Source organism: Tursiops truncatus, chromosome 21 (assembly GCF_011762595.2).
Source record: "Tursiops truncatus isolate mTurTru1 chromosome 21, mTurTru1.mat.Y, whole genome shotgun sequence".
Taxonomy (NCBI): domain Eukaryota; kingdom Metazoa; phylum Chordata; class Mammalia; order Artiodactyla; family Delphinidae; genus Tursiops; species Tursiops truncatus.
In genome coordinates this window covers 17,080,309-17,108,163 of record NC_047054.1, presented here as the reverse complement: position 1 = coordinate 17,108,163, position 27,855 = coordinate 17,080,309, and the positions used below count along the sequence as shown (strand labels likewise).

Below are 27,855 nucleotides of genomic sequence, written 5' to 3'. Positions count from 1 at the left end.
TTAACCATCAAGCAAACATACGTCAATCCATGTTTCTCCCATGCGGAATCTGGACAGAGGTCTAAATAACACAGCTTCTGTTGAATGTGAATTCTTTTTTTTTTTTTTTTTGGCGGTACGCAGGCCTCTCACTGTTGTGGCCTCTCCCGTTGCGGAGCACAGGCTCCGGACGCGCAGGCTCAGCGGCCATTGCTCACGGGCCCAGCCGCTCCGCGGCATGTGGATCTTCCCAGACCGGGGCACGAACCCATGTCCCCTGCATTGGCAGGCGGACTCTCAACCACTGCGCCACCAGGGAAGCCCTTGAATGTGAATTCTTAAAATAGGTTTAGATGTCTTCAAATTTCAACCTAAGAGCAAATAAGCAAACAGACTGCACTCTACCTAGAGCTGGAAAAGCACACTGTGACCTCAATCTTCCACTTCAATACTGTGCTCCCTGAGGACAAAATTGTACCACATGGTAGCTGATGGCCCAGTTTGAGCATCTTTCCCTTCCTCCTCACTCCTGGCCCAACGGAAGAACAGATGAGGCAAAAATCTGCAGTGATGTCAAAGCCCTAATGCTCATAAACAGAGTACCTCATAATGCCAAAAAAACAAGTTTCCCTTAAATTCTACAAAATTCATTATTTATAGGAAATTAGCTTAATATGAACCAAACTTTGCCCTTGTGTTCCATTTATTAACATGTTACTGTTTTGATAATGCAGCTGTATTTAAAACTATAAAATAGGGGCTTCCCTGGTGGCGCAGTGGTTGGGAGTCCGCCTGCCGATGCAAGGGACACGGGTTCGTGCCCCGTTCCAGGAAGATCCCACGTGCCGTGGAGTGGCTGGGCCCGTGAGCCATGGCCGCTGAGACTGCGTGTCCAGAGCCCGTGCTCCGCAATGGGAGAGGCCACAACAGTGAGAGGCCCGCGTACCGCAAAAAAAAAAAAAAAAAAACTATAAAATATTTTGTTTATTATACCTATTAACAGGCTGTCTAATTTCAAAGAATCAACTTACTCAGAAAACTTAAAATTACATGTTAACTTCTACATAGATTCGGATGCGTGTTGACAAGATAATTACCACTGCCATGTCTGGTCTGACCTTCCTGAGGTCCATTCCAATGAAACTGAAACCTCCATCAGGAAAATAAAAGTCCTGAATCCAAGACATTTGCTCACTTGAAAAACAGCTGGATAACACTGTTTACTGTCTTTGTTCTTTCTACTCAGAAACCTCAATTTAATAAAATTTAAAACTCGCCTAACAGTTATTTATCATCCTCTTAAAGAAAATAGTTGGGGAAAGAAGAACAAGCCATGTTTCAGGCTCAAGTCACTCAGGCATACAGATCCCCACTTCAAGGCTAAACACAATTTTTGTGGGAGAGACTTAACAATTCAGACAGGGACTAACCTATTAGCTGCTGAGGACACATCCATCCTAAGGTAAAACAAGCCACTTTAATATTCGGAAATCCGCTGGCTTTCTGAATATTAAAATCAAGTAAGAGACAAGACTTACTAGGAGAGCTTGCCTTAACCTGAATGAAACACAAAACTATACACAGCATTCCGTAACTAATGTTTGCCTAGTGTTCTATGTGCCTATTGACTCATTATTCATTCACTCGCCAAATACTTATCAAAAGGTGGAGGCACGTAGAAGAAGGTGGTGCTCTACAAGGATGCATGAAGACACCTTGCTTCTATGGTATTAATCTCTTCCTGTTCGACTCTCACATATTCACCTCCCTGTGAAGGTGACAGTCATTGGCTGTTATATGCTTTCTACTACATACTGCATTGAAAACTAATGCTTGTGGGTTAATAAAATGTAAGTAATGAGCTAATGGGCTCAACCAGCAGCCTGGACAGACAACTGATTCCCGTCTTTCTGCCTTAATGTGAACCTACACATCTAAAACCCTTCCTAGGGACACCTATCTTTACACAAGTTCTTTCCGTCAGTGTTTCCTCAGGATTTGATGGGTATTTATGGGGGTTTACCCTGGGATATTCCATGACAAGAAAGCCTTAAACGTGAACTACTAGGAAATATGTGTTCTGATAAGAGGGAGTGCCCAGTGATGAAATGATCACCCACATGACCACTGCACACTCAGTAAATGTCTGCTGGATGTGCTTCTAACACATTGGTTCTTGTTCTCAAGGAACTTTTTTTATGCAGCAGAGACAGAAAGAGGCCATCACCAATGGCCATATGATTTGATAATTAGGTAACAGAATTATGTACACAGTGTGTTGAGAGTACAGGTGGAGAAACACCTAGATCTGGGGCTGTCAAGAAAGGGTTCTAGAGACAGAGTTTGGAAGGACATTTGCATGTTTGGCAGACAGATGAACAGCAAAGGCCAGAAAACACCAAGGCATAGAGGTATGGGAGGCCCTGGAGGTCCTGGTATTCAATGCTGACAGCAAAGCTCTCCTGAAATTAAAGTAAGATGATGTGGCTGGAAGCATAAACAGGGGCGAGACATGTGTGCTGTACAAGGTTTTCTCTCTCTCGTAGGAGACACAGAATGGTGCCAAGCAGGGGTCTGCAGACACAGTGAAAGAAGATCTGAGCTGGTGAGGAGAGTGGCCAGGAGGGAGGCCCAGGGAGGGGAACTGGCGGTCAGGGCAGTGAGAACAGGCAGGAAATGATGAATGTGTTTATGAGGCAGAACAGGAAGACTTCTGGACCAGTTGGATCAAGAGGAACCCAGGAAAAGTCACCGTTTCCAGCTCAGAGATAGCACAGAGAGGAGCAGATGAGCGTGTGGGAATGCGAGAGAGAGCAGAGGAAGGGGGCGTGTGGCGTGGGACCCGGTGGCAAAGTGCACTGACATTCTCTAACACTCTGCTCCTTATTCTCCAAAGAGACTCTATTCTAGCCTCACCTGCTCCATCACGCTTTCCAAATTGAATCATCTGCAGGGGCATTTTCCTGGGGAGCAAATCAGCTCTTTATTTCCCATTGTCCTGAATGCAGCCCCTAACATAAGCCTATTAACACACTTTCCCAGCTTGATCAATTGAACTGCACCCCCACGGAAATCTAGACAATCTTACCAAGATCTTTTTCTGAATTATTATTCAGTGTTGTATGAAAGGAGAAAGCACTCCCCTTGACAAGGATGGAAGAGGCCCTCAGGCCTGACAACAGGCACACAGTTAAGGCACTGAGAACTACTTTGTGGCACCCAACCATCATTTTAAACAAACAAACGAACATGTTCGTGTTATCAATTATTAGCTTAAATTTATATAAACCTTTTCAGGGTTCTTTTCATTATGTGTTTGCTCTAGAAAAGTTAATAGTCATAATTAGGAGCCATATATAATATTTTTTTTTTTTTTTTTTTGCGGTACGCGGGCCTCTCACTGTTGTGGCCTCTCCCGTTGCGGAGCACAGGCTCCGGACGCGCAGGCTCAGCGGCCATGGCTCACGGGTCCAGCAGCTCCGCAGCATGTGGGATCTTCCTGGACCGGGGCACGAACCCATGTCCCCTGCATCAGCAGGCGGACTCTCAACCACTGCGCCACCAGGGAAGCCCTAATATTTTTCTTTTTCTGGGTAGGTATGGCATTTGCTGACTACGGAACATTTCAAGCTCAGCAAAGCACAGTGTTTAGACTGTTAACATTACCCAAGCTAATTCTTTTGCAGGTGGCTGGGGAGGGGTACTGTAAGACACCTATTAAAATTTTACAGTATTCGATTTTTGGAAGTGCTGCAATGATTTGTATTATATATAAAGTGGTTTTACTTTCCTAATTTCAAAAGCAGATTATAGAATAGAAGGCATATTCATATTAAACGCACCTATTTCAGGAGAACTATTGCTTAGACAATTTTTCCTGCAAAACAATCCAAAATTGACCGTAGACGTTTTCCATGTGGCTGGCAGGGAATAAAGCAGATCTCTTATGTTCTTAAAATGGACTACTAACTATAAAGAAAAGTTAATAGAAATTCATTACATTCAGAAATACTTTTAAGAAGGTACAACATCCGCCAGTTTGTTGGCTTTCTAAATAATCTACAAGTCCACCTTAATGTGCTAAAAGTTTATGGATCTGTGGGACTTCCCTGGTGGCGCAATGGTTAAGAATCCGCCTGCCAATGCAGGGGACATGGGTTCGAGCCCTGGTCCAGGAAGATGCCACATGCTGCGGTCCACAACTAAGCCCATGCGCCACAACTGCTGAGCCTGCGCTCTAGAGCCCAAGAGCCACAACTACTGAGTCCGTGCGCCACAACTACTGAAGCCCTCGCGCCTAGAGCCCATGCTCCGCAACAAGAGAAGCCACCACGATGAGAAGCCTGTGTGCTGCAACGAAGAGTAGCCCCCGTTCACGACAACTACAGAAAGCCCTCGTGCAGCAATGAAGACCCAGTGCAGCCAAAGATAAATAAATAAATTATAAAAACCAAATAGATTAGAGCAAAAAAAAGTAGTTTACAGATTTGTTTCAGGACTAAAAGAGCATACTAAAAAAATTTACAAGTAATGCAATTTCATGCCTGTATCATTAAAAATTCTGCAGATGTCAAATGAAAATATTTTTATTTTAATCATCTAACAAGCAAAACTTTCATTATTTTAGTAGAGAAAAAAATCTGAATTTTTACTTCAACTTAAAATAGGAAAAAGTAGCTTTTGTTATACTTGTTCACACTGTGTATGAACAAATTGGATAAGTCTTTTCTCAGAGCATAAGGGATAAAATATATACCCACTGGGGCTTCCCCAGTGGCACAGTGGTTAAGAATCCACCTGCCAATGCAGGGGACATAGGTTCGAGCCCTGGTCCGGGAAGATCCCACATGCTTCGGAGCAACTGAGCCTGTGCGTCACAACTACTGAGCCTGCGCTCTAGAGCCCACGAGCCACAACTACTGAGCCCACGAGCCACAACTACTGAAGCCCATGTGCCTAGAGCCCATGCTCCGCAACAAGAGAAGCCACTGCAATGAGAAGCCTGCGCACTTCAACGAAGAGTAGCTCCCGCTTGCCGCAACTAGAGAAAGCCCGTGTGCAGCAACGAAGACCCAATGCAGCCAAAAAATTAAAAAAAAAAAAAAAAATATATATACACACATGCCCACCAAGTTCACTGATGTGACTGAGGTGCTGTTTCACAAGACAGCAGCCCTGGAACTGGCTTTTTCCCCTTTGTTATTAAGCAAGTTACCTAAAATATTAAATGCTGGCCTTCATGTGGACTTACATATTTTTGTTTTTGTCTTAACGATCATTTTGAGTTAACCAATTTAATAGGTACCTAAAAAGATGCCTGGCATCACAAATCCAAGCAGTGTTTTTGATTTCAGTGATGATGACATACACCAAGACGTCCCTTTTAATTTACCATGTGGAAGAACACAGTACCAAGAATAACATTCTGTCACCACTAGGAACCAATTCCAAAACAAAAACAAAAAGTCTACAAGGCCCTTCTTGCAATATCTACTTCAAGCACATGTACCATTTTAGAATTTTAAAAGCTGTTTCTTCTGGACTTTTCCACCATGAGCTAGCCAGCTCAGGGGATGTCACCATTGTGCCAGCCAGGCCAGGCCCTGTGGGCCACAGGTGGTGTCCCTCACCATCGCAGCCATGTGCAATCACATGCTCTTTGTCAAGCAGAGCAGCATGGCTGAAACAAGGCATGTGGAGACAAAAGACCTGGGGGAGCGGGGAGTCCCCAAAATGCACCAAAGCGGGTCAAAAATGTCCTTATTGCAAATTTAAGACAATAGACTATCCTTAATAGACAGTAGAAACAAAAATGAGAATAGCCAATTAAAACATTCAACATTAGGAATTTCCATAACACAAACAATAAATAAAAAGAGAATGTCATTCTCAAAACATTAACCAGTTAAGGAAAAGCAATTTGAGTGAGAGATGCCTAAAACTCAGGCCACCAGGGAACAATAGGAAAAAGCCTAGTCTCTCACCCCAAAGAAGGCTCTATGAGTCTTAATTTTCCCCAGAGCTTTATAATTGATGCCTTTTATAAAGGACCCTCATGTACTAAAATGATCCAAAGTATTATTGTATCACCTAAGCCAAATACAGAAAAGTGATGTTCAATTTTATATACATTTAAAACCACATCTGTCATCTTTTTACCTAAGATAACAGTAATATGCATATACTACTAATAAAGTACTTCTTTTAGCTCTAAAACATGCTTTAGAGCTAATAAAAAGTATCGTAATCTATACTATTTCATGTATAGGGTGATTCTCTACTATCCAAAACTCAGTTAACCCAAATATTTCAGTGGTTCTAATTAAATAAGCATTTACTATATATGTTTTACTTGCCTTATTCCTCCATTTTCTCCTCATGAAAAACACTGCTATACTTCCCATCCTGAATCCAACTCCAGGCTATAATGTATGGTTTATTTACCATGTTTGTGTCAAAATAGACACTACATTAAAACACAATTTAGCACAGTAAGACTAGCTATCTGAAACTTGTGAGATTAAGATATACTAACTTTCTCTTTCAACACCTAACTTTTAAAGACTTATCAAAAATATTACCCATTATGAGTGAAAATTCATTTAACACATAACTGTTCTCTTAAATAGACTGCTATAACTATGAAAGGGCACTTTTTTCTTTTTTGCTGTACGTGGGCCTCTCACTGTTGTGGCCTCTCCCGTTGCAGAGCACAGGCTCCGGACGCGCAGGCTCAGCGGCCATGGCTCACGGGCCCAGCCGCTCCGCGGCATGTGGGATCTTCCCGGACCGGGGCACGAACCCGTGTCCCCTGCATCGGCAGGCGGACTCTCAACCACTGCGCCACCAGGGAAGCCCAAAAGGGCACGTTTTAATGACATAGCAAAGCTGAAGCTGTAAGACTGCCACAGCTACATGAGCTCAGAATCATCATGTTTAGCATAATGCCATTCGCAACACCAGTTCTTAGTGAACATTTATCAATGTGGCAAGAGACCAGAGAAACTTTCAAGACTGCTTTCAAGGAAGCTAAAAAGAAGCATGTGGATTCACAGTGAGAGAACAAACGGGTGGTGGAAGGCCACATCTCTCATCTGGTGTTCTTGAATTTGGTCCTTTTGATGCCTTTTGCATTCTACAAATGAGTGAATATTTTAAAACTTTTTACAAAAAAATTCTAATATATATAGTTTTTTATGAAACCTTTCTAAAATGCTTTCACTGGCTTTTATATTTTGCAATGTGAGAAACACAAGAGAAATGAAGGTTTATTTAGCATCACCTTAATGCATGACTAGGATCCCCACCATAAATGCACTGCTAATATTTATCTCTTGTTAACACATCTTAAATATATACAAATCACATAAGGTTGAGAACATTCTTTCTCAGTATAAGCATTATTTTGTAACTAAAAATTAATTCAAGAGATCAAAATCAAATATTAACCTCTACGTCCAAACAACAAAATGACTTGCAAGTGTTTAATTGACACATTTACAAAATAGGTAATCATTACCAAAAAACATTCATATCATAAAAGAGAAGAAACAATGAGGTCTGTTGCAAGATTCAACTTGTTAACTGATATACTTCCCTTATTTATAAGCTGCCAGTATTAGCTTTTGAGAAATAACCGTTTTGCCTTCTCTGTGGCAGCCTCTATAATAGGGCTCTACTCCCTCTTATACCTGGATGTACTACAGCGATTGGAGAAGTCGAACACTCAATTTCCCAGCTTCCCTTGAAGGTAGAAACAGCCATGTGACTGAGATTTAGCCAATGAGATGTAAGCACCACCCCTTCCCTGGGTCTTGTTTTTCCTGCCTGCAGCAGGCATTGTGACATCATGAGGCAACAGTCATGAGGAAAAGGCCAAGAAAATAGCACAGGTGTTGATCCTGACATTACTGAGCCTCTGAACATCAGAGCTGCTGCTTTCTAAGAGAGACAACCTCCTCCTTAAAGTATCTTAAACTGCAGCTAAAAGCAGTTCTACTTGACAGTCTGAAAAATGAATACCAAACCCAAGCACGTAACTTGATGACTTTCATTCTAATTAAACAAACTTATTTGCATTCTGCCTCACTCTTACCAAATATCTAGGCAAAACGGTTCTCTTTAGTGCAGCTTCAAGTAAATGAAAATATTTTGTTCTATTAATAATACTTCTCCTGCCTTTCCTCAAAATATATGTACATACACCCCTCTCCTTTGCTAGAGTAATTGCTTTTAATCTTACTAGCTCAGCAAAAAGAATTCTCTTAGTGCAGGGAATTGCCTTCACTTGAATCAACAAGAATATTAACTCTGAGGCTCAAAATGGCACTTTTCATAATAATTAATACAAGTATCTCATCTCCAGCTTCATAGAAAACCTGAATTCCAATAAACCTGGAGGCAAGGAATAGTTCTACGTGGAAGGTTCTTTTCCCTCCACTGACTCATAAAATTGAAACTAATAAGTTTCAAAATATGAGGCAGAGTTCTGAACTAGACCGAACTGAAAGCTCTGGTAAGTCAGTGAGATCACTTCTGGACTTCTTAGAAGATGTAGCACTCTTCTGATGCTGAGGTCGTCGTTCACGCCTGACATCCTGCTACGTTACCCGAAACCCTGACAAATCCACTCTCTTTCCTTGCCCCTATTTACAGAGGAAATCGCATCCTGGACGGGACAACACTTTGTCAATATACTACAGCGCACAGTGTCCTGTGCGAGGGCCGGTCAAAGGGCCCGTTCTGTCTGGCTCCACATAACCACCATCCTATTGCTGGCGCCTCTCCACATTCTATGCTCGGACATATTAAAATTCTTTCGTTTCCTTAAAGGAGCCAAAGTCTCCCTCACCTCCAGGCTTTCACATGCTGTTTTCTCTGCCTGGAACACTTTTTGTTTCTTGGCTACTTCCTCCTATCCCGGGGTCCCAGCTTAAATGGCGCTTCTGGAGGACCTGGATAAAGTCAGCCTCACCTGCTGGGCGCTGCCTGAGCACCTCGTCCATGCCCTACCGCGACGGCCTCATGTTCTCTGCCTGTCTCCCTGGTAAACTGGGGGCTGCGTAGGGGAGTTCCCTGGTGGTCTTGGGCTAGGATTAGGCACTATCATTGTTGTGGCCCAGGTTCAGTACCTGGTTGGGGAACTAAGACACCACCAGCCATGTGGTACGGCCAAAATTTAAAAATTGTGGGCTGTGTGAAGGCAGGAGGCCACGTGTGGCTCAGTCCTGGCTACATTGTCAGCACCTAGCACTGCACCTGCCACACAGTACATGTCTAATACATATTTGTTTATGAGACGAATGACTTAATCCTGCAATGTGAAAGTCAGTTTGGAAGCAAGGGAAAGACTGGTTGGTGGCAAAGACCAAAAATATAAAATCCTTCAAGAAGTCCCAAAGTATTAGATTGGGTGATATGCAACTGTCAACATTTGACCATTTTCTACCTCTAAGAAGAGCATTTTCAAATTCTTCAATCTAAAAATAAAGCCTGAACTACAGCAGGCAGAGGGTGAAAACAACAGTGATTTCAAAGGATAGAGTCTTAGATTCTTGCAACCAATTAATTGTGGATAAATGAGGAAGAACAATAATTCAAAGGGTACTGAGGTGTGAGGACAGAATAGGGAGCAAACAGTGGTGTCGTGAAGAGAAAAAATCAGGAGTATTTGCTGAGTTTGGGAAATAAGGAGAGAATTAGTTTAGATAAGAAGAATTTTCAGTAACACATCCAGGGTTTTTTAATCTGTAGCCAGAAAATTCACAGAATTTGAGGTTGAAGAGACCTTGGAAATCATCTCATCTGATTCCTTCATTTTGTAGCCTTGTTTGGTTATGTGATCAAGGTCAATGACTTGGTTACTAGCAGAACCAAGGCTACACAGCCCCGGGCTCTTGGTATCCAGGCCAACTCCACTGCCACTGCAGCCACCAACACCACTTCTTTTACTAAGAATACAAACACAAGGGCTTCCCTGGTGGCGCAGTGGCTGAGAGTCCGCCTGCCGATGCAGGGGACGCGGGTTCGTGCCCCGGTCCGGGAGGATCCCACATGCCGCGGAGCAGCTGGGCCCGTGAGCCATGGCTGCTGAGCCTGCGCGTCCAGAGCCTGCGCTCCGCAACGGGAGAGGCCACAACAGTGAGAGGCCCGCGTACCGCAAAAAAAAAAAATAGATAAAATAAAAACCAAAAAAAAGAATACAAACACAAGCTACTGCTCACAGCCCATGTGGATAAGAAGAAATGCGATAACTTCAATATCTATTTTATTGGAAGATTTCTCAGACCCTCAAGTTATGTAATATGGATAAACTCACAAAAGATTCTTACTGGGGTAAGTAGAATTATATTCTTCACATAATTTTAAAATGCTTCCCACACACAAAACTCTTTTTTCCATCACCGCTATTCACTAGATCTAACAGAATTACAGCAAAATTCACAGCTGGAAAAATCTAAAAAACCCAAAAATTCTTAACAGAGGCCCCAGGTTTTAGTCCTACCCCTGCCACTGACTGTGTGCCCTTGGGCAAGTTAATTCACTTCTCTGGGCCTCCGACTTCCTGGTGTAAAATCAGGTAAACTAGAGCTCCACTAAGTACACTCTAGCTCTAAAAATTACAACTGCAATCAAATGAATGTTTCAAAATATTTTTATGTAAATTAAAAAAATAAAGAGTACCCAAAATATCACTATTAGTTAGTCAAACTCTGGTAATAAAAGCCTTGTGCCTTTTGCTTAAGTTGCCTTGGAAAGCTATCTGCTCCACAAAAATGGTACAAACAACCTAAAACGTTCACTAACGGAAGACTGGTTAAATAACCCGTGGCTCATCCAACAACGGGATGTTGTAAGACTACTAAAAAGAATGTGGTAGATAAGTGTGTTAACCTGAAAATCGAAGATATATTAATGTTTAAAAGTAAGCTATAGAAGAGTATATATGGTAAGCTTCCATTTCTGTAAAACAAAAAGGGATATAAAAGAACCTGCATAGGCTTATATATGACTAGAAAATTACTGGAAGGATCAACAAGCACCCATGAGAGTGGAAGGGTGCTTCATCTGTGGAAGGGTGCAGGGCCTGGGTAAGAAAGAGGCTCACTTGGAATTGTACAACCTTCTGTACTGTTTGATTCTCTTTTGAACTTGGAGTGTGGATTGATTTTTCTTCTTAAGTTACAATTAAAAGCCATGACTAAATGCTGGATAACTTTGTATGAATATTTTAAAGTGCCGTGGGTCAAGAACCACCAGAGGCTTCTCCATTATTCCATTTAAACAAAACTTATGTGTCTTGCAAGATTTTTAAAATTCTTGTTAATGGAAAACAAATATATGAATATAAAATCTAACTGAATGTGTTACTGGTTTTGATTAAAACATAGAAATATAATTTTTAAAGTCAAAAAAAGTTAAAAGCCATTTGGAGCTATTTTAGATTACACAAATTATTGCAAATGTAGGGCACCCTTTTATTTTTATTTTTCACCTTTTTATTCTTTAAGGTTGAAAAAGTGACAGTGGCATTTAGGCTGGGAGAGACAGAGCCACTGTTTCCCTCCTGACTTATCCATTTACCTTCAGTTGTCAGCTCAGATCGAGAGGGAAAGGCTGGCAGACTCCAGTGACAGGTCAAGGCGAGTTATGAAACATGAGGAAGAGTCATCCCACAGAGCAGGGAGATGCCCCTGGGAAAACTGAAAGCAGTCAGCTGAAAAAAATCACTGGGGACAGAGACGGAAAACAAGACCAAGAAGGGCTGGCGTTCACAGGAAACAACAAATCATCTATTTACATACTCATGATTCTAGCACAGATACCGCTAACCAGCCCGAATTCAATATAATAGCACTCCAGTTTTTATAGCATAAAATCAACTTAATTTCCCACAGTTGCAATTATATCTGAACAAGAGGTAGCCACAGTAGGCAAATGAATCCTCTAAAAGTGGACATACAGGTTTACAAGTGCCTAAAATATACCCTACATTTATTTCCATCTCAGGCACAGAAAGTAAAAAGCAGATACAAGCATTAAAGATCAGAGGCAGTCTTTTGTGACTGCAAATGTTTCCACCATGAAGCTTGGAAAACTTAATTTGTGGTTCATTTCCTACCTCTCCACAGCCATTACGATGTTTTATTTCAGAAATGTTTAGAACGTGGAAATCTTTTAGCCTACCAAACCAGCCTAGTCCAATCTCAATGAGGAACTACATAATGAAAACCTCCAGAAACCCTCTCATTTCATCTCTTTCTTTAAAGGAAAGAGAACTGTTTGTCTTAATTTACCTGTGTCCTATTTCCAAAATCATGTGAAGTAAAATGTAATTGAACAGGTGTTGATTTTTCCAGATTCGGCTGGTGTCAGAGCAAAGAGCTGGGCGCACCCAGGCAACAGTTCTGCTTTCAACAAACAAACCGAGCACACATCAGCTTGCAGACAGTAAAAATACCATACACATGTGCTGAAACATAAGAGAAAACCGCTTATTTTTACAAATTATGCCTCGTTCTCTCATTAGAGCTTCCTTTCGCCAGTTATCTATCCCCTTAGAAAATTTCTGATAAACACCTGCAAGTTAATCAAGATGCCCCCCGTGTAACGGTAAAGAGAGATCTGCGCAAGACAAACCTGTGTGGAAAATGACAGTACTTTTCCTAAACCCTGAAGGGAGTCGAAGATTTCGAAGCAATCCTTTGGCAGTGAGTCGAACGTGAATGGTGGACAGGGAGAACTTGGGAGACAACAACATGTCTTCAGAGCAGGTGGAAAGACTTCACAGAAGAACCAGCTCCGTGGATTCTCACATACTGTCTTTTTAAACTCAGCACCCTTCTTCGAGGCCAAGAAATACAGCGAGAGGAAACATGCCTACATGCCAGACGTCACTCCACCGTACATGCACAAAAGAGAAACCCCAGAGCTATCCAAGTGCTTCTGGCTTCCGTCTCTACTCCCAGATGTTGCCAAAACAACGTTCTTCCTCTGAATAAAATCTCCTCCTAGCAGACCCAGCAGTCAGCAGCCTCTGAATGACATCACACCAAACATGCTTATGGGCTTATTATGGTTTTCATCAGAGATGGTGAAGGGGAGGAGAAAGTGGGTGGTCTTAGGCACTTTATATAACAACCAATAATGTCACAGGTTCTGTAATGAGTTGGAGGATCCTTAAGGGGAAATAACTACTTCGAGGAGTGCCTAATATTTATTTAGTAATTATAAAAAATTAAGACTTCATTAAAGTAATCTGTGTTCTGATGTTTTTAATTGTAATTATATTCACACTACTAGTGTGAATATGCCCAGTAGCACTGGGCATTTTTTTCAGATATTTTACATGTAAACCTATATATAAACCTGATACACTGGACAAAAAAATTTTAACGGCTTCAAGCAAGAAATATTCTCAATTACAATTTTAAATAAAATTCCTACTGTAACACCTGGAACTAACATAGTGTTGTAGGTCAATTATACTTCAAAAAAATGTTTTTACTATAATATACTAATGACGGATTGATAAAAGGTTAAAATTCAACTCTAACACTCATATTCTGAGGACTTCACTAAGAGTCAGCAATAAAGGGTTAATGCAATTTCTCTACCAGATGTAACAATAGTTGCAGAGGAATAAAAATTAGTGAGTATTCTAAGGACTCCAATTATTGCTTGACTAATTATACAAAATCAGGTGACCTAAAACAAGATAGTAATGTTTTGAGACTAGGAACATCAGGAAGGTGTGATTATTGTTTATCAGTAAGAACTGAGATCTGGTAAATGTTTGAATAGAGTCCTTTGTCAAAGCACATTAAAATATGGTGGCAAAAAACCCAAAAGAGGTTGAAAAGATAAAGGCATGGACATAAGAAAACTGCACCTGCAAAATGCTCACTTAAGTAAAGCTAATATTATTAAACCAGGAAGAGTCCAACTCTTTTAATTTTAAAAAGCACAAGAAAACAATGTGTGAAAAATGATCGACGTGTGTTTCCAAGATTTCCAAGACTCAGTAACAGAAATGAATGTAGTTAACTGTTAACCATAAATGACTATTAAATGCTATGAGAATGTGCAGGAAGCAGTTACTCTTCAAGAAATTCTGTAGAGCATTTAGGGTGTGAAGAGGGAAGGAGACAGGCAGGAAAGGAAATTTTGAGTAATTCCTTCTCCCTTTTCACTCGCCCCACAGCCTGCCACTTCAGAGGTTGTCGAGAGACCAACCCAACAACCTGCGGGGGGTTAGGTGCGGGAAAATTACAACCTGTTCCTGCACAGACAAGGCGTCTTGTAAACATTGCACCCACGGCCATGCAAGCACAAATAATCAAGGAATTGAAGTCTAGAAAAGCTACATTTAGGTGGTGCCTTTTCACTCTATCACAATTTGTTATTATTAAACCGCAACCTTTTTCCTGGATTCCGCAAATTAATTTGCCATAAAGCACCACTCCTCCCCGCCCGCACCAAGAAAAGAAAAAAAGCTTGTAAAAACTAAGATAAACACAACACTGTAAAACAACTATACCCCCATAAAAAGTTTTTAAAAAACTAAGATACAAATCAGCATTAAAGGGCTTCCCTGGTGGCGCAGTGGTTGAGAGTCCGCCTGCCGATGCAGGGGACATGGGTTCGTGCCCCGGTCCGGGAAGATCCCACATGCTGCGGAGCGGCTGGGCCCGTGAGCCATGGCCGCTGAGCCTGCGCGTCCGGAGCCTGTGCTCCGCAACGGGAGAGGCCACAACAGTGAGAGGCCCGCGTACCGCAAAAACAAACAAACAAAAAACAGCATTAAAATTATAAACAGAAGACTGAACACTGATATTATTAAAGATAGGACACCACCCCTTATAGGATGTTTTCTGTTTTGTTTAGTTACGTTTTTGTGTTTGTTTAGTTTTGTTAGTTAAGTAACAGTAAACTCTAACGTATCCTGGTTAACGGGGAAATCCTTTAGCCTAGACTACCCAAAAGAAGAAATTAGCAACATGCCACCAATTTTTCATACTCATTAGAAAGTCTACTTGAACTACCCTAAGCTACACCACACAGAGTTAACAGTAATGTTGCTAACGATCTTTGTAAACAGCACAGCAAGGCTCCCTGCTTCTCCCTGTGAGTGACCCTACGTGGCCCTGTGTGGCTGTGGCCTGCAGTGTCTCCCATCCTCTGGGGAACTCTTCCTTCAAAGGCAAAAAACAAAGAAAAAACAAAACAAAACAAAAACCAGCACAGCAAGGAACTACAAGAATAAAGAGAAGCAGTGCCAGTCAGAAGGAAAAGTCAAAAGTCAGAGGAGTAGTTCTTGTTTGTACAGCAAAGTGTACACACACACACACACACACACGCGCGCGCGCGCGCGCGCGCGTACACACACACACACACGCGCGCGCGGGTACACACACACACACACACGCGCGCGTACACACACACACACACACACACACACACACACGGAAAAAGATGTTTGAGATGAATGACTAAGAACAGCTCAAGCTGGGTTTCCATTCTTTCCCAAACACAGTCTGCCCCCTGGTGGCAGTTGAGTACAAGTGCACCAAAGCAAAAGGGGCCTTAACAGCCAACTCATACAATATACTACATACCAAGCACACTCCTAAACACTTTATATGTATGCACTCTTTTAAATAATCGAAAAAGAAATTATTGTATAGTTCCAATTACTTTTATAATATATATACTTCAGGGGCTTGGGGAAGCACAGATTTTAAAACTGGCTCAAAACGTTTCCTTGATTACTTATTTGATCAGCTGTTACCACTTGTGTGCACACTGTGGTTTCTTTAGTTATACTAAATATAGAAGTACCCAGGGCTTCCCTGGAGGCGCAGTGGTTGAGAGTCCGCCTGCCGATGCAGGGGACAAGGGTTCGTGCCCCGGTCCGGGAAGATCCCATCATGCCGCAGAGCGGCTGGGCCCGTGAGCCATGGCCACTGAGCCTGCGCGTCCGGAGCCTGTGCTCCGTAACGGATGAGGCCACAACAGTGAGAGGCCCGCGTACCACAAAAAAAAAAAAAAAAGAGACCAATATTTCCATAATGTCCTCTTCCTTAGTAGGGAAAAGAATGTCTAAGCTATATCGTGAATGACTGTCCAAAAATTCACATAAAGCAATTAGAAAAAATGTCAACCTCCACCCACCCTTAAGATTATAAGTTTTTCAAGATCAGTGGCACTGCCTTTTATTTCTTTGGTCTCCCAAAATAAGAGCAGTAATGTTTTATCCATGTACAATGTTTGTTTTTAAAAACTAAGAAAAAAAACATGTTCAATGTATAATTTTTTAAAAAATAAAAGTTAAATTAGGGGCTTCCCTGGTGGCACAGTGGTTAAGAATCCGCCTGCCAATGCAGGGGACACGGGTTCGACCTCTGGCCTGGAAGATCCCACATGTCACAGAGCAACTAAGCCCGTGTGCCACAACTACTGAGCCTGTGCTCTAGAGCCCGCAAGCCACAACTGCTGAGTCCGTGTGCCACAACTACTGAAACCCGTGTGCCTAGAGTCCATGCTCCACAACGAGAAGCCACCACAATGAGAAGCCCGCACAGTGCAACGAAGAGTAGCCCCTGCTCGCCGCAACTACAGAAAGCCCACACATAGCAACGAGGACCCAACACAGCCAAAAATAAAAACAAACTTAAAAAATTATTTTAAAAAAGTTAAATTATCTGTACATCACAGTGCTCTGTAACCAGTTTTCTTAAACTTATAAATTTCACATTTATCTTTCCATGGCATTAAATAATCCTCTATGTTATTTTAATGGCTTCAAAAATATTAAAATGTCGGTGAATATAAACAACACCTGTTGTTTAAACCATTCATACTGTTTGCAATTTTCCCCCTTCTAAACATTTCTGAAAAGCAATAAATAAGTCAATCAACTATTTTCCTAGAATCAATTCTGAAAAATGGAATTCCAGGGTAGAAGGCTTTTGTTATATGTCACCAAAGTGTCTCTGTCCAGAAAGGCTGTAGTAATTTATACCCCTTCAGTGGCATGTACAAGGCACCTGGTCCTCACACATTCACCAATAGTGGGTATTACTCTTAAAAATAGACAAGAACTGACAGCACGTTATTTTAATTGATGTTCGTAAACTTTTTTCATGTTTCTTAGTCCCTAATATTTCTTTTTTGTGTCTAATTTTTTTCTTTTCCCTTTTAATGAAGTATAGTTGATTTGCAATGTTATGTTAGTTTCAAGTGTACAAAATATGATTTCATATTTTATAAACTCCATTTAAAATTATTATAAAATATTGGCTATACTCCCTGTGCTGTACGTTAATTACATCCTTGTACCTTATTTTATACCTAAGAGTTTGTACCTCTTACTCCCCTTCTACGATATTGTCCCTCTTCCCTGTCCTCTCCCCACTGGTAACCACTAGTTTGTTATCTGTGAGTCTGTTTCTGTTTTGTTATATTCATTCATTCTATCTTTTAGATTCCACAGTATTTGTCTTTTTTGGATTCGATACAAGCATAACCTCATTTTATTGCGCTTCATAGATACTGTATTTTTACAAATTGAAGGTTGTGGCAACCTTGTGTTGACCAAGTCTATGTCACCATTATTCCAACGGCATTTGGTCACTTCATGTGTCTATGTCACATTTTGGTAATTCTTGCAATATTTCAAACGTTTTCATTATTATTATATTTGTTATGGTGACTGGTGATCTTTGCTGTTACTACTGTAATTGTTTTTTGTTTTGTATTTTTAAATTAAGATATGTACCTTTTTTAGACATAATGCTACTATTGTACAGTTAACAGACTACACTATAGTGTAAACATAACTTTTATATGTACTGGGAAGCCAAAAATTCATGTGACTCGCTTTACTGTGGTGGTCTGGAACTGAACCCACAGTATCTCTGACATATGCCTGTATTTGTCTATATTGTGAAATGATCACAACAAGTCTAGTTATAGTTAATTAACATCTATCACCATGCTTAGAATGTTTTTGACAAACGGGAGGTCTAAAACTTTTGTTGTCATAACTAGTTACCCATTCTTTCATTGTGACATTCGTGGAAAGGCCTTTTCTATACAAGTGTATACTCTCAGTGCTCTTATCATTCTAATTTTTGTTTAAAACTTCAGTCTGGGGCTTCCCTGGTGGCGCAGTGGTTGAGAGTCCACCTGCCGATGCAGGGGACACGGGTTCATGCCCCGGTCCGGGAAGATCCCACATGCCGCAGAGCGGCTGGGCCCGTGAACCATGGCCGCTGAGCCTGCGCGTCCAGAGCCTGTGCTTCGCAACGAGAGAGGCCACAACAGTGAGAGGCCTGTGTACCGGAAAAAACAAAAAACAAACAAACAAAAAAAACTTCAGTCTGGAATATATTTGCATGTAGTATATGAAGTAGGGCTCTAGCTCCTGATAAAATGATAGTCCTTGTTCCAACAAGATTTACTGAACAATCCATACTTTTCCCTGATTTGAACAGTAAATTTAACACATGCCAAAATAGCATTTACTCTTTAAGTGTGAGAGGAGAGTTATAATCATAAACCAATACAGAAAGACAGCCTCGGGCTTCCCTGGTGGCGCAGTGGTTAAGAGTCCGCCTGCCGATGCAGGGGACGCGGGTTTGAGCCCCGGTCCGGGAGGATCCCACGTGCCGCGGAGCGGCTGGGCCCGTGAGCCATGGCCGCTGAGCCTGCGCGTCCGGAGCCTGTGCTCCGCAGCGGGAGAGGCAGCAGCAGTGAGAGGCCCGCGTACAGCAAAAAAAAAAAAAAAAAAAAGAAAGAAAGAAAGACAGCCTCATCCCTGCTCTCACCGGAGAAAGCGCTGGTCACACCGGTATTACCTCTTCAGAGCAGGTGTGCAACTCTCAACCATCTCCCAACACTTGGAAGAGGGGGTACAGAAAGCAACCCTATCCTCCTGTGCTGGATTTAGTGGTGGGGATGGAAGGCGCAGTGCAGTTCCTACCTTCCAGGGCAGACACCACGGCACCTGAGACTGATGATCTTGTGTAAAAGAACCAAGGGGCAGGATAAGTACAACTCTGGTGCTCTGGTATTCCTAAGAGCTTTCATGTGTGGTAGAACCATGGCAATAACAGTAGTGGTATGTGTGGCATCTTCCTTATAAACAGTAAACCAAGTTTTATTTAGAGCCAATGTTGGCTAGACTCTTACAGCACCATAATCTTTAAATAAATTACAACAGCTAGACCCCATGAGGATGGTTCTTGACTTTCACCGGTTTTTCCTGCTTGAAGGATTTAAAATAATTCAACCTCCTGGAATAGAGCTCTAAAAGTACAGCCACTAGAACCATAAGAACAATGAAAAGGATTATCCTTGTCACTGTCCCCAGTAGCAGAGGCAGCTATCATCTGAGAGTTTTTTATATAACTCTGTGACGTCAAAGTTACTTCTATACTGGGATTTTTTCCCAAAATATTCTCACGTTTCCAAATGAGAAATTTGAGGCTTTGGAAAGGCTTAGCAACTAGCCCAAGGTCAGGACACAAGTGGAATGCGGCAATCCCAAGATTTCAACCAATAGTCAATGCCTGAAAAGTTCATTCTCTTTCTGTTCCTCTTCATTGTCTTAGGAGATAATGCAACTGTCTTTGAAATTACTGATTAAAGGTTAAAACTAAAACAATGATACAGAATTTTCAACTATTAAACTAGCCAAATTAAAAAATAATAATAATACCCAACGTCGACCAGCGTATGGTGATGCCAGCACTCTTTGATGTTGTCAGTCATTGTATAAATGGATATGAAGCTTCTGGAAGGCAACTTGGTTGACTGAAGTGGCTATAAATATGCATATGTTTTGATTTGTTTATACTACTTTTAAGAATCTATCACAAAAAAACTTCCCTAAACTTTGAAGGTGATAACTGTCAAGGTGTTCATCAGAGAATCATTTGTGAATGTAATGCAGAAGCGCCCCAAATATTACAGAGTAGTTAAATGCCGCTGCATATGCTAAATGTAATAGTCATTAAAGAGTGATTACTTATGTTAAGTGACAACAGGATATAAAGTTATCTGAATTTTATTTAAAATCACAAATTTAAAAAAACTAAAGGGTGATTTCTAAACCTCTACATGTTAAACTTTTTAGAACTTAGCAAATCGCTAAAAAGTGATTATTGCACTCTAGTGAAAACATATGAAGTTGGTCAACTTTAATCTCCACCAGTTTGTTGCTTAAACAAACCAAAAAAACCTATCTGAAAGCCATAAAATTTAATGCTCAGAGGAACATGTTTGTATGTGGAGGCAATGTCTTCTGTACGATCTAAAAGATGACTGTTGCAAGCAGAATATAAAGAAAGCCAAGGTGCTTTGCAGTCAGGCTATCAGAGCAGGGAGAAACCTTAGTGATCAATCATTGCAATTACACAGAAAAGAAAGCTAATACTAAGAGGTTACGTGACCCACAAAGCCATTGGCTGCTTGGACACCACTTCTTAGCATCCGAGCTGTTCCTCCGAAGGGCAACACACTGTGACTTTTCCTCGGCAGGCTCGTCATAACACTACGTTAGCCTTAAGTAATGATAACTAACCATCAGCTAGACGTTTATGATTTTTGGAAAATACATGTTCATACCCCGCAATCTAGATTAAATCACTATGCTGACCCCCTTAAAATACATCGTTTTCCACTGCAATTATTAGAGCATTGATTACTCAGGGTGAATTGAAGGGAGGCATTCTCAAACTCTGTCATATGCCCATTTCTACTCCATGGTTAGAGGCTTTGCCAAGCAAAACCACTGCGTGATTCATACTGCTCATTTCTTTTCTCAGTCAGTTGCTAATCTGCCATTCTGGTAACCTGACCTATCAAGGGTCACTGATATGCTGAGGGTCAGTGGTAGGCTTTGGAAACAAGATATCATGTCAGTCCCACAATGGGCCAAAGGAAAATACCTAATGCTAGTAGTTTTCCCGTGTGTAGAAAGAAGATATATATTGGAGATTATTTGTACTATGCCTGTGAAAACAAATATCCTTTACAATATTTCATATAATCATAGACTTGAGACATGAATTAAGACTGCCTTTCCAAGTTTCATAAAACAGGCATATTAGACTTATGTAACCAGCCCCTTTACTGTGACCAATATCAATGGCAGCTTCCAAAGCACAGAAATGTCACAAATACTTCCCCCCAAAACTGCAAAACTTGTATTTTGAAAACTACAAAAAAATTGTTATAAGAAATTAAAGGAGACCTAACTAAAAAGGAAGCCATCCTATACTCATGAATCAAAATACTTCATATTGTAAAGATGGCAATACTCCAGAAATTCATCTGCAGATTCAATTCAATTTCTATCAAAGTCCTAGCTGACTTTTCTATGGAAATTGACAAGTTGACCCTAAAGTTCATATGGAAATTCAAGGGACTCAGAATAGCCAAAACAATCTTGAAAAAGAAGAACAAGTTAGAGGACTCACACTTCCTGATTTTAGAACTTATTACACCACAGTAATCAAAACAATGTGGCATTGACACATGGATCCATGAAAAGAGAGTCCAGAAACATAGCCTCACATTTACAGCCAACTGTTTTTAACAAAGGTGACAAGACATTCCAATGGAAGAAAGAATAGTGTTTTCAACAAATGGTACTGGGACAGCAGGAAATTTACATGCAGAAGAATTAAATTGGATCCTCTACTTGACAACAAATGCAAAAATTAACTCAAAAATGGATCAAAGACCCAAGTGTAAGAGCTAAAAGTATAAAACTCTTAGAAGAAAACATAGGCATAAGTCTTTATGACCTTGTATCTAAGCAATGGCTTCTTAGATATAATGCCAAATAGATACACAACATAAGAAAAAAATAGATAAACTGGATCTCATGAAAATTAAAAATATGCCTTAAAGGGTACTATCAAAAAGTGAAAAGACAGCCTACAGAATGGGAGAAAATTATTTGCAAATCATATCTGATAAGGGCCTAATATTCAGAATATATAAAGAACTCCTATAATTCAACAATAATACAAATTATTTTAAAATAGGCAAAGGATTTGAATAAATGTTTCCCCAAAGAAGGTATACAAATGGCCAATAAGCTTCTGAAAGGTGCTCAACATCTGATGAGCCATCAGAGAAATGTAAACTGAAACCACAATGAGATACCACTTCATACCCATTAGAATGGCTATAATAAAAAAGGTAGACAAAAGCAAGTGTTGACAAGAATGTGGAGAAACTAGACCCCTCATACATTGCTGGTGGAAATATAAAATGGTGCAGCCACTTTGGAAAACACTCTAGAAGTTTCTCAGTTAAACACAGAATTATCATATCATCTAGCTTTCAGATAAAGGTTACCTGATTTTCTAACATACAGTCGTTTATAGCATACTAGCTATTCTTTTCTCCTAAATATTAGGATGCGCTGGAAATTTAAAATGAAAGAAAATGAAAATCTCAGTGTGCAGAATAGTTCTTTTGGCTTTTAAAATTAGTTTGGTAAACATATATGTTCAAACTCAGGCTCTTGCGAACCTTTAGAATTTAAATCGCTCTGCATGGCTGGGCCCTCTCTAGCTTTAAGAGCCTATAATAGGTCACACTTCCCTGCCTTATTAAGCTAAGGAAACCAAACATGTCTTGGGAGCCTCAAAGATATTAGTTATTCCATATTTAAGGTTACCCACCCCATTTTCTTTAATTACTATCTATATACAGGGGGTCACAAATTTATACTTCCTGCCCAGGCTTCCCTCACTAGATCATAGTCTTTAACCAGGCCTGTCTCTGGAACAAGTAACCCTCCTTGTGATTTTATATTTTTTTGTGTAGTCCTTTGACTTTTCTGTAAGCTTTCTGAGACAAGGTCCTTGCTCGTTTTGGGCAAACCTTTATATCCTTAGCAGCCAACACTGTCACAATGCACGATAATCTGTAGTCAGTGTGTTATAATAATACCCTTCTCCCCTTTGATTTGCTGTTCTAATCCTCGGTGGACTTAGAAGCCATACAACTGTCCTATAACTGCATACTAAAGAAGAGAATTCAAGTAGTGGATGGGGACCTAATCAGCTATAGAGAAAAGATAGAAACTTCTATATTTTAATGAATCTTCTATGGCTTCTCAAGAGACAAAGCTTTTTGATTTCCAGTTGACGTTCAAAGGTTCAGTGAGTGAAGCTGCAGGCTGTCTTAGAGATGGATGTGACTTTGTTCAATAGAAGTATAAAAAAGAAAAGAAAAATGTTAAATGGCTGAACTATTAAAGGTGTTAAAACCTGATCTTGAGAGTAGTTAGCAATGAAAGACTATCCAATTTTAAAATAGCTTATTTCTTGTAAAAAAAAAAAAAGTACATTCTCTACATCTCCACATTTTAAATATTAAATATGCTCCACATCTGAAAAAATATCATTATTTAAAAAACAAATTATCTGTGATTAATAAAACGTCCTTCTGCATCAGACGGCTTGGCAATTGTGCTCACCAAGTTTTAACCCTATGCTGATCAAGGTCACAAGCAGTTATGTTTATGCCACAAACCTGAAATTATATTTATAAGCATACTAGTGAAAAAATCACTGCAAATACACTTGAATACTTGTAATGATAATATAACTTTACAAAAAAACTCTTTTTCTCCATCCATATTTAAGGTGTCACTTACCCGCATTCAAAGCTGTATATAGACCTTTTCTTGAAGGACCTAAAATGGAAATATTTATATTTTATAGAAAATATCATAAAAAACTAAACCATTTAAAAACTAAGTTTTTTTTTCCAAAAACAATCCATTAACACCTAAATTTTAGGTTCCTGATGGGAAATTCCACTGAGATTTAATCAACTTTATTGAGCTTATACTTAGAATATCTAAGGATAAAATATTCCAAATAACATCAAAATAGTAGTTTAAGGGTGATATTATTCATTGTCAAAATTAAACATGCTAGGACAAACTACGATATTTTTTCAGTTCAAGAACTGCTGAAATTCAAATTTTAACAGTACTAAATTTATACATGTATTACACACTTGATGCTATTCCACTGCTGATAGAGCAAAAAGGCCCAGACTACAAAACACAGCTACTAGGGTGTGATTTCTAAAATTGCCAAGTATTAAATCCAGTTCTCTTGCTATTCAGCTATGAAGGAAAACATACTTAAGCTTTTCCTCCAAACTGATACAATATAAAATACAACCAGGGGAATTATTTCACAATGTATATGTGTATTAAATCAAATATAATTTTAACTGTCAATTATACATCAATAAAGCTGAAAAATAAATTCAACCAGGAGTGGTAACAGGTACACAGCTACAAAGATAAGTCACTAGACGACTATGAGCATGTCTTCCTCATGTGACAGAGTCATTTCTAGGGCAAGTCACCTGCAGATTATTTAGTTAAAACAGCTGCCACATTCTGTGGAATTTTACAGAGATGACAATCTCTTAAAATATGTGCCTGTTATAAATGGACAGCATTGATTCCCAGTCAAGTAAAACCTCTGTGATACAAAAGCTTACAAATTCAATGGCAAGACATTTTAGAATACTGAGGTTCTCTGTTCTGCAAACGTATCAGAGAAATCATGCCATTCTAACTCTCTGAAAGTTATCTTAGTATCAAAGTTAGACATTTCTTTCCAGTTACTGGTGTATGTGTAGATTACAGGGCTTTATCATCATCAATACAAACCATAGATTCATATACTGATGTCATCCCACCGAGGGGTAATTTGATGCATCAGAAATTTGTTTAAAACCCTGGAAGATGAGAACCTGCTGGTACCCAGAAGAATCTTTTTGCCAATATCTATGCCTATTCTCTCTTGAATTCAGTAGAAAAGAAAGTGTTGATAAACATTCACTAGGTAATTAACCTCAAGTTACCACGTGATCCTTTACCTAATGTAACACACACACACATAAATATTGAGAAGGACACAGAGCAACAGACACACACTGCTTTGAGAGACTAACACATTTCTGGAAAGTTATTTAGTAATATGATAACAATTTCACAAAGATTCACACAGTTTAACCCAGTGGTTCCTCTTTTAGGAATATCCCACAGAAGTAACTAGAACCTGAAGCAATGAATAGTATTCACATTCAGAGATGTTCATCTCAGTATCACGTGCCATAGTGAAAGACAGAAAATGTCCAGGAACCAGGGAATTGGAAAACAGGAGACTATTTCATAGCCATTTAAAATGAAGACACTCTCATGATATACTATTAAATTAATAAAAAGCAAGACACAAGAGAATGTACATATTATGCCCTGAGTTTTCTTGAAACAAAAACAAAGCTATTATATATGCAGAGGGAAAGAAAAGGAGGAGAGGCAACAGTTATTCATGGTTGACGGGATGAAGGAGGATGCTGTACATTTCTGTGCATTTTAAACCCTCTAATATAAATATGCATCACATATCACAGCTCAAGCGTCTCATTCACAATTATTCTTTCGGTTAAGCAATCTTTCAATTCACTAAGCAACAACTGCTAATGTGCTTCAGCTCCACTGTGATAAAGCTGCACGAAAACATTCCATATGAAGTATATACCACGTATGTTGTAAACTTGAAAGTTAACCTTCATAGCTGTAGCAATCACGAAGTGAGCGATACAGAGAAGAAGAGATAAAGAACATGGGGGTGGGGCGCGGGGGGACATGGTTGGACCAAAAGTGTGAAGTAAACCGTGCACTTCTATCTCATTATTCTAGATCCCCACCTTCGCATAATTTAACTCTAGAAGTTTCATTTATTTTCACGTTATACCTTTGTTCTATCTGCTGATTTATATGTATCAAGTTTTAGCTATAGAACCTACAGACTCTCAGAACAAGAATAGCTCCATCAGTGTAAAAATGTATTATGTCTTTATTCACCAGACTTTTTGTAAATAAATATTCAATATACCATGAACCTAAATGCCAAAATTTAACCTCCTGTAAGCCAGGGACTTAAAAAGCCTTGCCCTCCTCTTCTCTCCACAGTGAGGTCCATACCTTTTGGAGGCGTTTTTAGTAAGTGCACGTGAGCTCGGGGTACCAAAGGCTTCAAATATAAGGATCCTGAGGAGCCATTTTGAAATGCTGGTTTCGGAGGTTTTTCCTCGTATTTGATGACAGCGTTATTACCAGCTGGAGTAAAACAGAAAAGTACATTTTATTTTACAGATAAACACAGTATGAGTCTTCCACGACCTATCTTTCCTCTTTAAATCAACAAGTGCTCACTAAGCACCTACAGGCGTTACTGTATGTTGGGAATACAAAGACAGATAACAGGTAGTTCCTAGCCTCAGGGATGCAGGGTGAACGGTGACCAGGGTGACCTTACATCTTGGCACAGCCCAAGTTTATGCCTCTTTTCCAGGGCAGCTTTCATCCCAGATAAAAGTTGGGAGATATTTCGGTATCCTTGGGGGTCCTGGAACCAATCCCCTGTGGATACCAAGGGACAACTATAATGTACAAGCTCCTCGGTAGCTGCAAAGGTGAGATCTGGTTCTGATCCTTCTGTGCCACTGCAAGGAGCTGAAACTCCAACATCTGCCCTAGAACAAAGTTACCTAAGCCCTAAAGCTAAAATATAAAAGAGAATTCCACCTAAATAATAAAAACCATCTTTTATATTACACGTAAACCTTTCCTCTCTCACTCACACAGGAATCATCTCTGGGGTGGGGGGGTGGGGAAGTTTCCAGGCACTAAAAGAATTGAAGGAAGGACTTCTGGAGAAAGTTTGAGGCACTAGACAATTGTGCTTAGGCTGTGGTATCATTCTGAGTCCACGACAGTTAACTAGGCAAAGGGGGCTCCCAAAGAAGCAGACCTATACTATTTCCTGGGAAAAGGTCAGAGTGAAGGCGAGCAAATACTATATTTTAGGTATAATATGTCAACGGGTCCTGGAAAGGGCATCTGCTACTTTGCTAGTCTCTGATTTTGCTTCTCTTTCTTCACTGGGACTCTAAAGACAATCCTAGCGTATCAAAAGACAGTGACACTTTGAAATAAAGAACACAGCTTTAAAAAAATAGTGATAATTTGTAACTTGTTGATTTTCTACCAGAATGAAAATTTGAAACCACGGAGAAACATTTAGACAAAGCCTCCAGTAGATGTCTTGCTTACTCTTGTTTCTTCTTTTGTCTAATAATGACTGAAGCCCTCGGCATCAAAAAACTCAGTATCTTTCAGTTGCATAAGACAACTATGTAGACTATATAAACCTATATATGTTTATATAGGTTCTTTGTAAACTGTGAATTTCCTTTTCACATTTATGGCTTCTCATTGGATTTAAAAAAAAAATAACCCAATTCTTCTACTGTATCCTTAAGATTTGTATGGGACAGGGGAAAGGCAGAGGGAAAAGAAAGAGCAGGGCCTGTGTCCTGCACTCTGAATTCAAAATGAGAATGCATTTTCACATTATATTTTTGCTAAAGGTGTATCAGGTCCATAACAAGGTCCTATGAAATAGCGTTCCTGGCTCTGGTACAGTTGAGAGGATTCCGTATTAGGAATTTAACCAGCATCACCATCACTTATTGCACTGTTTTCGGCTGAGGGTATCTACATTTTAAAATCTCCTAAGGGTCAAAAACCTTAAACGAAAGGCTTGTAAAGTCAAAAATAGTACCGCATGTAAAGATAACAACATACAAAGCCGTTTCAAATTTTATTTAGTGGTAACAAAAAAGGAGGGTGAGGAGAGCAGCAGCAGTGATCTAATTAAAGATGAAAAAAATTGGTATTTCCTTATCATTCTAAACTTCTCCTTTTAATTCTCCATAACTGAGTAATCTTTGAAAAAGTACAGTGTCCAGAAGCTC

The 27,855-nt window shown here is 40.0% G+C and overlaps 1 protein-coding gene and 1 non-coding gene across 2 annotated transcripts in view; one reads left to right on the top strand and one right to left on the bottom strand.

Annotated features, from left to right (window-relative positions):
• Window positions 1-27,855, bottom strand: part of MTUS1 (microtubule associated scaffold protein 1) — a 126,281-nt gene that overhangs the window by 40,144 nt on the left and 58,282 nt on the right. The window contains 2 exon segments of the mRNA XM_073798595.1: window positions 23,663-23,701; window positions 26,021-26,155. Of these exon segments, the coding sequence (XP_073654696.1) occupies window positions 23,663-23,701; window positions 26,021-26,155 (174 nt within the window).
• LOC117310084 (U6atac minor spliceosomal RNA) lies at window positions 3,095-3,214 on the top strand. The gene has a single exon (XR_004524339.1). It is a non-coding gene; the product is annotated as a U6atac minor spliceosomal RNA (small nuclear RNA).